General features: G+C 62.1%; 1 protein-coding gene across 1 annotated transcript; it reads right to left on the bottom strand.

Annotated features, from left to right (window-relative positions):
- Positions 1–832: 832 nt before the first annotated feature.
- On the bottom strand, positions 833–10,239 carry CALM3 (calmodulin 3). The gene is made up of 6 exons (XM_079759981.1): positions 10,034–10,239; positions 5,431–5,461; positions 3,152–3,295; positions 2,944–3,050; positions 2,597–2,732; positions 833–2,492 (listed from the first exon to the last, which is right to left on the bottom strand). The coding sequence occupies exons 1-6, from the start codon at positions 10,034–10,036 to the stop codon at positions 2,464–2,466; spliced, it is 450 nt and encodes a 149-aa protein (XP_079616107.1). The 5' UTR covers positions 10,037–10,239; the 3' UTR covers positions 833–2,463.
- Positions 10,240–10,698: the final 459 nt, after the last annotated feature.

Here is a 10,698-nt window from a genome sequence, read left to right as displayed (position 1 = left end):
CCTCTACCACTCAGCTCCGTCTCCGCTTGCCTCCTGCCCAGCCTGTGGTTAAGTGTGAACACGAGCGGCAGGATCTGCAGCAGGAGGCAGGGTGCATGTATGTGGGAAAAGCCCCATAGATTGTTACACGCCTCCCCTAGAGCATGGCTGGACTGCAGGCCTTTTTTTGGGTAGAAAATATTTTTGATTTCAGAGAGAAAGGGAGATAGAAACATCAATGATGAGTCATTGATTGGCTGCCTCCTGCACGCCTCCCACTGGGGATTGAGCTCGCAACCTGGGCATGTGCCCTGACCAGGAACTGAACCTGGGACCCTGCAGGCTACTCTATGCACTGAGCCACACCGGCTGGGCGCAGCTCTTCCTTTGTCCCCCTTACCCAGGGATGCTCAGGAGCCGTCTATAGTTTGCAGCTGCTCTGGGCTTTCCGTTTCACAGCTCCCCAAGTCCTGTGCCCTCTCCAGCTCAGGACCTGCCTGCCATCAGCTCCCTCAGTCAACGCCACCCTTTCCCAGAGGACCAGAGAACCGCCCTGTCAGGGTCTGACACTCCTTCTCAGTTCTTGTCTTGCAGTCTGACGTCCTATGTCCCCCGCCCAAGGGCGGGGTGGTCTCTGGCCCAGGTGTACGCCCTGTGCTGGCCTGTGGCGATCACTCCAGGCTGACCAGCCTTCGACGACTTGCGGTCTAGCTGGGATCCGAACTCCGGCTCGGAGGTCCCTACTTGGCTGCAGTGGCCAGGCCGAGTCTTTGGAGCGAGCAGGGAGCGAAGGCTCTTCCAGGCCAGGGCTGCGGGGCCCAGGCCCAGAAACCAAGAGGAGGGCCAGAGCCAATCAGGTAGTCACTGTATTTTATTGGAAAACATTGATATATATTTTTCTTCACAGCTTGAACTGAACACAATATTGCCCGGTTTAAAAAAACAAACAAAACCAAAACCCAAACACTCCGAAATGTCCACAGCTTCACGCCTACCTGCCCTTTCCCTCAGCTCTTGGCCGGGTCTCCTGCTATGCCCGCCCCCTCCCCCCCCCCCCCCAATCCCCGGAGGCTGGGTGTCAGAGGGTGGATGAGAAGAGATTCTCAAAGCTGGGCAGGTCCCAGAAAAAGCCACTTGATCGACCTGGGGGTGGGGGCACATGAAATGAACAGAAAAAGGGAGAACAAAACAAAAACAACCCAGACGACCAAACCGCCCACATGACTTACTTGTCCCAGAGGCGAAAGCCAGAAGCAAGGTCACGGATCATGCTCTCCGCTGGGGGCGTGGGGCAGGCAGGTGGGCGAGGGGCGGCAGCAAAGGGCAGAGGCAGCGCACACGTGAGGGAGCCAGCCACGTCACCACGGAGAAGCGGGAGGGGCCGCCGACCAGGAGGCAGAGCCCTCGCTGGGCTGCTGGTCCTCCCGGCAGCTGGCCCACAGGTTTGTTTATTGCAGGTGTTTGCTCTCGAGAGCGTGGTGGGGTGCATCTTCCCTCTCCCCACCCTTCAGCTAGCCCGGCATGGTTTTTTGATAAAACTTAAAGTTTTCAGGGGCAGAAAGAAACAAACAACAGTATGACCAGCACATTACAAAGCGACCATCCCCACCTCCGTTCCCACGAGGGGACCTCCATGTGGGTGGGCGGGTGCGGCAGGAGGGAGGGCGTGGGGTGTTAGCACCAGGTATTTACAGAACAGCTGGCAATCGCGTTGGGAACACGGCAGGTCCGGGCAGGTACGGTTTGCAGAGTGGCCAATTGAGCGGTCCCACCCAGACCAGCGTCAGGAAGCCAATCAGACGGTTTGGGAATATCAGCCAGTGGGGTCTGAGTGCTGTCCCCTCGGTCCGTCCCTTTCTGTGAGTTGGCCCCTCAAGTGGTAAAAGAATGCCAGCTTCCAAGACTAAGACTCCCTTGCCCCTCAACTCCCCCCGGAGCCACCCCCACACCCCCACAGCCCCTGTCCTCCTGGAACGCCTCTCAGCACCACTGTCCCAAAGGCTGCTGGGATTTGCACACGGATCACAGGACTGGTTGCATGCAACAGACAAAGGCGAGCTCTTGTGCCTGGGTGCGGGCCTCATCCCCTCCCTAGCAGGTCCCAGGGCAGGACTGGAAGCCACCCCAGCCCCCAAAATAAGATGACAAACAGAAGGAAACAAACCAAAACAGAGGAGAGCCACCCGGGCTGGAGGAGGAGGGCAGAGGCTCCCCCAGGAGGACGGGGAATTCCTCTTGTAAATGCGTCAGGCCCTGGCAGAGGTCGGTGGGAGAGGGAGGGCCAAGGAAGAGATGAGGGGCATGGAGGAGACTCAGGGAGGAAGGAGAAAGAGCAGTCATGCAGCTTGGGACAAATCTTTTGTTGCTTTATCAGATTCTCAGTCAATCGATTGGTGTTTGCTAGAACTGGAACGCAGGGGAGTGTTGAAGAGAGAGCGCGAGAAGAGAGATCAAGAGAATGGGCATTGCCAGCTGCCCGGGCCTTCACTTTGCGGTCATCATCTGTACAAACTCTGCAAGGAGAGCGGGAGAGAGCGGTCAGCAGGGGAGTGGGGACAAGCTGAGTGGCCCTCCCCGACAGGAGGGACCCAGGAGACCGAGCCCGGCGCCAGCTCACCTTCATAATTGACCTGGCCATCTCCGTCGATATCAGCCTCTCTGATCATCTCGTCCACTTCCTCATCGGTCAGCTTCTCACCCAGGTTCGTCATCACGTGACGCAGCTCTGCCGCGCTAATGTAGCCGTTGCCATCCTGGCGTTGGGCACAGGTAAGGCTGTGAGCGTGAGGCAGGCACCTGGTCTTCCCCGGGGGCAGTGGAGGGGCAGCGGGGTGGGACTGCGAGGGCTCCAGGGCTCCTGGAGGTGGTGACTCGGTGGCTCTAGTTGGGCTGTGCATCCTGTGGCCCCGCCTGCTCTGTCCCTCAGCCCGCACCCCGGAGCCGCTCTGGAACAGGGCTGCTCACCTTGTCAAAGACACGGAAGGCCTCTCGGATCTCCTCCTCGCTGTCGGTGTCCTTCATCTTTCTGGCCATCATGGTCAGGAACTCCGGGAAGTCAATGGTCCCGTTCCCTGAAGGTGGAAAAGGCGTTGGGAACACCCTGGGCCCGGGCCCTGGAAGACGACATCCCCTCCCCCGAGGAAGGTCCCTGTGCTCGTGGGGTAGGGCTCACCATCCGCGTCCACCTCGTTGATCATGTCCTGCAGCTCTGCTTCGGTGGGGTTCTGTCCCAGGGACCGCATCACCGTCCCCAGCTCCTTGGTGGTGATGGTGCCATCTCCATCCTTGTCGAAAAGGGAGAAGGCCTCCTTGAACTCTGGGGGCGAAAGGAAAGGAGTCAGGGCTGGAGGGCGGCGGGGAAGCCCTGATGCTGGGATGCCGACTCCCTGGAGGAGGAGGCTGAGGTTGCGCCCCACCTAAAGACACCAGAAGCGACTGCAGTTCCGGTCCGAGCCCCTTCCTTCCTTCAGTCAGCACTTACTGAGCACCGCCCCCCGCAGGCACAGGGACCCCTGTGCCAGCCTAGCTCAGCGAGGACTGTCCTCAGATGAGTCCACATTTCTTTATGGCCTCTGGATTCGGCCCCTCCCTCAAATGATGAAATGGACCAATGTCATGGAGTGGATGAGAGCCAGGAGGAGTCTCCATCTAAAGTGTGCCAGCCAAGGTCAACTGGCTGGGAAAGGGAGGGGACGGCAGGGGAGGGGAGGCTGCAGAACGCCGTCGGGTGGCACTGTGCCCCTCGCCTGGTACTGCCAGCCCGTTCCCCGGGGCCGGTGCTACCAGCTTCCGGAGGAGCGAGCGAGCGGCTGCAAGCTGGAGTGCGGGGTGCCCGGCAGCAGAGCTCAGCTGACGGACGGTGCGTGGGGAGGGTGGGGGATGGGAGGAAGGGGACGGCTGCCAAGTCAGGAGGAGGAGGAGCTGGTGGCACTGAGTGGGAAGGCCACAGCTGGGGACGCGTCAGGAGCGGGAGAGGAGCACGTGGCGCCTGCCCTCCCACTGGGCCCGTTTTGGCACCTGGCACTCTCTACCCCCAAACCCTCAGAGAGCAGATGCCCAGCAGCCTATTCCCAGAGGCCGTGGGCTGGGGTGAGGTGGGGGACAGTGTGCTAATGGGAACAGGGTGGGGAGTGGGGTGTTTGTGTGGCTCAAGGTCAGAGCTGGGGTGTGGGTGTCAGGTGCAGCGGGAGCCCCTGGGCCCTGGGGAGACGGGAAGTCTCCTTGGGGATGCTGGACCTCCCTCGTTGTTCTTGGGGCACGGGGGCTGGAGTGGGTCATGTGTGCGCCCTGAGCTCATGACCACTGAACAAGGCGGTCCTCTGGCTGCCGCAGTGGGTCTCCGCAGCCACTGGCGCTGAAGTGTAGAAGCCGGAAGGTGACTGTGTGTTGGGGAGCGGGTAGGAGTGGACTTCTCCCACCTCAGAAGCAGGGCGTCCAGGACTTGTCACCGCCCAGTGAACCCGACAGCGGGCTGCGGCCCGAGGGCCCATTCTCTGAACCCGCTCCGGCCTCTGTGCTGGCCCGTGGCTACGGAGAGAAGCCGGCAGCTGGTCTGTCCTCAGGCAGCTCAGCCCGGGGGAGAGCAGGACCCGGAAGCCCACTCAGTCACACAATAGCTCCTGCGGCTGTGACCTTTCTGGCCTTTTGCGGGGAGAGGGGGAGCACACTACAAGAAAGTTAGACGGGCTCCAGGGATTTCTCGGTTCCTGGGCGGTATGTGACGGTGCCCTTGTTCCTTTGTTCAGCAATGTACGGAGCACCTGCCAGGTTCTAGGCGCGGAAGGTCCCCAGGGACCGACAGAAACACAGCCCAGCTCCAGGATGCGCGTCCAGGGACGGAGGCACAGCAGGGAAGGGCATCATAAAATAACGCCCAACAGCGAGAAAGGCTACGAGGGAAGTAACCAGTGACCTGACAGGAGTAAAGGAAGGCTGTTTCAGAGGGAGTGAGGGCAGGCCTTTCCGAGGTGACCTGTGAATGGAGACCGGAGATGGAGAAGCTGCTGCCCAGGCAGAGAACAGCGGGGCGGGGCGGGGGGGACGGGACGGGACCGCGTTTCTGGTGAGTGCTGCATGCAGGGAAGTGCAGAGGTGGGAGGGACAGGCCAGCTCCCGGGCAGTCCTGACGAGGGACAGGGAGGCAGGGAGCCCACCTGCTGGGTCCACCCGGCAGCCACTGATTAAAAGGCCCGGATGACCCGCAGCCAGGAGGGGGTCGCTGCTTTTGCTGTCTGATTAGTGCCTGTCTCAGGACCGTGGGGTATGGTGTTACTGGCGCACTGGGGTGGTCTTCTACACCAGTTGGCAACACTGTAAGCACAAGGCATAGCACCAGGTGATGGAGGGGACACAGGTCTGTCTGTCAGGTGTCACTCCTGGCCGGAGGAAGATCTGGCTGGGGACGCAGAGGCCTTCCTGAGGCAGGATGCGGGGCGGGGGAGGCACGCTCACCTGCGATCTGCTCCTCAGTCAGCTGGTCAGCCTGGAAAAGCAGGAAGGAGAAAGTCAGCCACCGGGCTGCTGGCCATCACGGCTACGCCCCTTGCTCTGCCCAGCCCCCCGGAGAGGCCAGCTCTACGTGGCGTGGGAGCACCTGGGCACGGGAGGGGCACGGGAGAGTTAGGGTCTGAGGCAAAGCCAGGGCCTGGCATAAAGCCTGGTGATCCCAGAAGCCGGGGATTCAGGTGGGCAGGACACCCAGGCTGGCCTAGCACAGGGCACAACAAGATGCCAGCTCCAAGGGCTCCGGATGCTGGCCCAGAGGGCGGGAGATCCGCTCCTCCCTGGCTCAGCACAGGTCTGGTCTGCGTCAGTGCTGCACTGGGAGCCCCGGCTGCGTGAGGGAGCAGTTGCCCTGGAGGCTTCATCAAGTGGCTCTAGAAGGCTCCAACCTGAAACAGGCCCGTCGGTGGGCAGGGCAGCAGGGTGGTGCTGGGCTCTCTGCTCGCTCCTGGGTCAGCTATTGGGAGGTGCGGAGTCCAGCACAGTGCACCAACTGGCACAAATCCCCTAGCGGTGGCTCTGAGAACCCCGGTCAGGCTGGAGGCAGCTGCTCCACTCCCTGGCACACAGGGATGGCACAGGCATCACGCCGCTCTGCTTCTTTTGGGGAGGAGGGGACTGCAGCAGGCAGCAGCAGAGGTGGCGGAGGCTACAGGACCAAAGTCGGCTTCCCCGCTGCGCTGCAGTTTTTAACCCTTTCCAGGCCTGGCTGCTCCGGGAAGCGGCCAGTGGGTGGCAGGCGCTCTTGCTGCATGCGGGGTTTGGGGGCGGGGCTTGGGGGCGGGTGGAGGAGAGGCCAACATGAGCTCTTCTTGCGCTGGTGTGCTGGGAAGCAGCCAGGTGCAGGGATCCTGTGGGAGGACTCAGGTGGGGGCTGATCCCAACATTTAGCTCCATTTAGGCAGCAAAGATACATTTTCCTGGCACCGCCTTCCCCAGACCACTGTGGGTCCAGACCGCCTGCTCTTGGCTTCCTTTCACAATTAAGAGAAAGTGGCTCCAAGTCTACAGCAGGTTCTTCTGAGAGTCCCCCAAACCGATGCAAACTATTGCATTTGCAGTATGCGACAGAGAGGTTCCAGACTTCCATGGAAGCTAGAAACTACCCCCAAACCCTGACCCCATCCTAAATATTAATAAATGGTCACATTTCTTAGAACTGGTCTAAAATGTTCTTTTTTTAAATCTAAGGGAAGAGGAATTTGAGGCCAAGCCCCAAATAGGCAGAATAGGAGAGGAAATCAAAGAGATGGTGACAGAGGAAAGATGGCTCAGGGAGGGGGAAGAAGGAAAAGTACCACACATGCACATTCTAGAAAAGTCCAAAGTCTAAACAGAGGTTCAGAGGCCAAATGGAGACACTTCTGCATCGCCTTAAAAGACTCTCGTCCTGGCCAGTTTGGCTCAGTGGATAGAGCGTCGGCCTGCAGACCAAAGGGTCCCAGGTTCAATTCTGGTCAAGGGCACGTACCTTGGTTGCAGGCACATCCCTGGCCCGGGCCCTGGTTGGGGTTTGTGCAGGAGGCAACCAATCGATGTTTCTCTCACAATGATGTTTCTCTCCGTCTTTCCCTCTCTCTTCCACTCTCCCTAAAAATCAATGGGAAAATACCTTCGGGTGAGGATTACCCACCCCTCCATACATATAAAAAACTTGGGCCCTGGCTAGTGTCCCTCAGTGGTTAGAGCGTCAGCCCTCAGACCAAAGGGTCTCGGGTTCGGCTCCTGACAAGGGCACATACCTGGATTGTGGGTTCGCTCCCCACCCCCGGTTGGGGCACATGAGGGAGGCAACCAGTCGATGGGGCTCTCTCACATCAATGTTTTTCTCCCCCCGCCCCCCTTCCTCTCTCTGAAAAAGCAATGGAAAAAGTACCCTCAGGTGAGGATTAACAAAACAGACTCAGACCCACGGGCCCCTTCTCTACCCTCTTCCCCTGGCTCCGAAGCGGAAAGAAGCCCGGGCTGATCCCCCAGATCCCGCCACCTGAGGAAGCTGCTCGGGGAAAGTGAGAAGGGAGGATGGGCTCTGGTTACCAAGGCCAGGCAATGCCGGGGGAGGGGAAGAGGAAGCCTGGAGAACCGAGTGGCAGCCCGGGGAAGAGGGCCGCCATGCCACCTGCTTCCATCCTCTCCCCGGCCTGGATGGAAAAGCTGGCCCAACCAGGGGCCGCGCAGCCCCGCGCACCAGCCAAACTCTCCCCGCCTCTGGGACGCGCTGTCAGGGGCCGGGGCTCGGAGGCTGGGGCCGGTTATAGAAGGCGAAGGCCAGCGTCTGCCACTCCCCACCACAGAGGAGCTGAAGGCACAGATGAGGCACGGCCACCCTGCTCCAGGGCTGCTGCAAATAGGCGTGGCTCTGCCTGCTGGCCTGTCAGGCCGCTCCCTCCAGGCCAGGAGACCCTCTGCCCTGCTGGGTGCAGGCCGGCTCCCAGGTCAGAGCTATGGATCACGAGGCCTGGCTGCTGCCCAGAACACCGATCACCTGAGAAGTGATCGTCGCTGGGGGCACCGTTCTCAGGGCGGCTTCCCTTTCCAGCACTGAAGATTTTAAGCTTTTACCAAAACTGCTTCCAAAATCACCCAGCTGGTCTCCTGCTTCCTTATTCCTCATCTGGGGCTCCAGCAAGAGGCTGGACAAGAAAAAAACCGTGGGGCGGGGGAGGGAAGAGGGCAGTTTATCTCTGCCTTGCCCAGCGCCCAGGCAATGCCAGAGAGCAGTGTTAGATGAGATCAGAAACCAAGGCCAGGGCCCCTCACCCGGCCAAGGAGGAGCCACAGCTCTCAGGCCAAAGTCCGCCCAAGCCAGTTCACAGCGACGTGTCCCACCCACACCTTGCTGATTACAGACGGAAAGAGAAACTAGCGGGGGGCCACAGTTTGGGAGGTCGGGGGCGGGGGGGGGGTCTCTTGGCACCTGCCAGCGCTTCAGCGCCCCTTCAGCAAGGCTCTGCTGGGGAAAGTGGGGACGCAGCGACAGGAGCCATCCAGTCTGTGTCAGCAAGTGTGAGATCTGATCCACGGCCTCCCAGCCCTGCCAGGGAGGAGGTCTGCGCCCCGGCCGAGGCTGAGCTGGGAGGCTGAGCTGGGAGGCCGGGTGCTGTGGGTGAGGGAGTAGGGAGGGACCAGTCTGCCGGCTCTCAGGGCCCGGCGGTGTGAATGAGCAGAAGCACGCCGTGAGGGCGAGGGCCGAGGAGGGGTGCCTCTGGGGGTCCTCCCGCCCTGAGGCCACGGGAACAGGCGACGCCACACTGCACCGCACTGCCATTTGGTACAAGCCAGGGATGCGGGATGCCGAGCAGGCGCGGAGCTGGAGGCCAGAAACCAGCCTCCCGCCGGGAAAGGCCGCGCTCCTGGTCCGAAGGGGCAGTGAGGGGCGAGGCTCCCGGCTTCCAGATCTGGTTCATGTGATGCAGCCTCAACTCTGATCCCCACCCCCACTTCACTGGCTTCAGTGCGCAATGGGGGCCCTCACCAGCCCCGTCTGCCCGGGGAGGGGGGGCCGCAGAACCCCTCCCTACCGACTGTGCAGCCCACTCCCCAGCCAGACCCCACAGTCTTTGTCCCAGCTTTCCCCCCGGAGACTCCCAGGGAGCTACCCCCCCCATCTGCCTCCAAACCCAGACCCACCCTGGCTGTCATTCATCTCCTCCTCCCACCACCCCGCCCAGGCCTCCTCCCACCTCTCCCCGTGGAAAGCTCCTACTCCTGGGACCCAAACCCAATGCTCCTCCCTTCCCCCCAACCCAACCCAACCCCCTTCCTCGATCAACAGCCTCAACCCACTAGGAACCCCAGAAGCTTTTCTGGCTGCCCCCAAATCACTCATGCGGCCCCCCGCCGCCCCAGCACGGGCCAGCAGGTCTCGCCATCACCCCCCTTTAACCACCTCCCCCCCCAAACCGCCATCCTTTCCCGTCCCCGCAGGCCCGAGAGCATCCTTTAGCCTCCACGGCCACCCACCCCAGGCCCTGCCTCCCCGGAGCTGTGCCCTCCTCCTCCATCCTCTGCAGCGCCGGTCCTCGGAGAACCCCCACTCCATCCTCCAGGGTTTGATCTGCTCAAGTCACCCCCATCCCCACCCAGGCCCAGCGGTCCCCCGCGCCTTCTGGGGGAGCCCCCCAGGAGCCCAGCCTCTTCCTGCATCCTCTGGGGACCCAAAGCCTTCCTCAGGGCCCCAATAACCTCCCTCCCGGCCAGTGATTCTTATCTCGACCCCCCGGGGTCCAGCACCCCCATCTCAGAGACCAAACGCCTCATCCTGGGTTCAGAAGCCCTTTGGGGGACCAAACGTCCCCTCTGGGGGTCCAGATGTTCCATCCTGGGTTCCAATGCTCCCACAGAGGGCTCAGATGCCCGTTTTGGGGTCTCCACCACCCAAACATACCGCTCTGGGTTCCAATGCCCCCGATGGGGAAGCAGAAAGGGGATCAGAGGCGACCGCCGGGGCCCGGGGGACCCCCATTCCGGGTCCGGTCTCCCTCTTAGGGGTCTTGCTCCGCGGGGATCGTCTCAGAGCCCCCTGCCTGTGCAGCGCCCTCTCCTCACTCACCATGGCGAGGCCGGGGTGTCCGGAGCGCGGGGATCAAGGTTCCTCCGGCGGCGGCAGCAGCTGCAGCAGCTCGAGCTCCACCGCGCGTCCGCGCCTCCACACTCACTGCCCGCAGCGCGCGCCGCCGCCCGCCCCAACGGTCCCCCAACGGCCGCCGCGCGCGCCCCGCCTCGCCGGGCCCCGCCCCGCCCGGCCCACGTGCTGCCGCACTGCGCCTCCCGCAGATCCCTCCGCGCCCCTCTCCGCGCCGCGGGTCCCGCGAATTTCCCGCTTCCACCCGTCACAGGCCGGGGTTTGCCACCGGCCGCGCGCGCGCGCGCACCCGCCCCGGGACTACTTTCCGTCGCCGCGCGCCCCGCCCCCTGTCCCCTCCCCACTCCTTCCCGGCGGAGGGGCACGGTGGGCTGCGCATTACGCGTCCCTGTGAGAGCCGCGCCGCTATTGGGCCCGGGCCACGGCGGAAATGAGAGCGCAGCGGCGATTGGTCAGACCTTCCCTGCAATGCGTCAAACTGGGAAGAGCCACTGCGTGGTGGCGAGGGGGAACCTGAAATGTGTGGCCGCGTGGAGCGGTTGAGGCGGGACGAGATTAAGGGTGAAGCCGCATGGCTGCTAGAGAAAAAAACACATCGTCTTTGTGGCTAGAGGTAAACGACCGGTGCAAGG

The sequence above is a fragment of the Cnephaeus nilssonii genome, assembly GCF_951640355.1.
Source record: "Cnephaeus nilssonii genome assembly, chromosome: 20".
Classification (NCBI taxonomy): domain Eukaryota; kingdom Metazoa; phylum Chordata; class Mammalia; order Chiroptera; family Vespertilionidae; genus Cnephaeus; species Cnephaeus nilssonii.
This window is presented reverse-complemented; position numbering and strand designations above follow the sequence as displayed.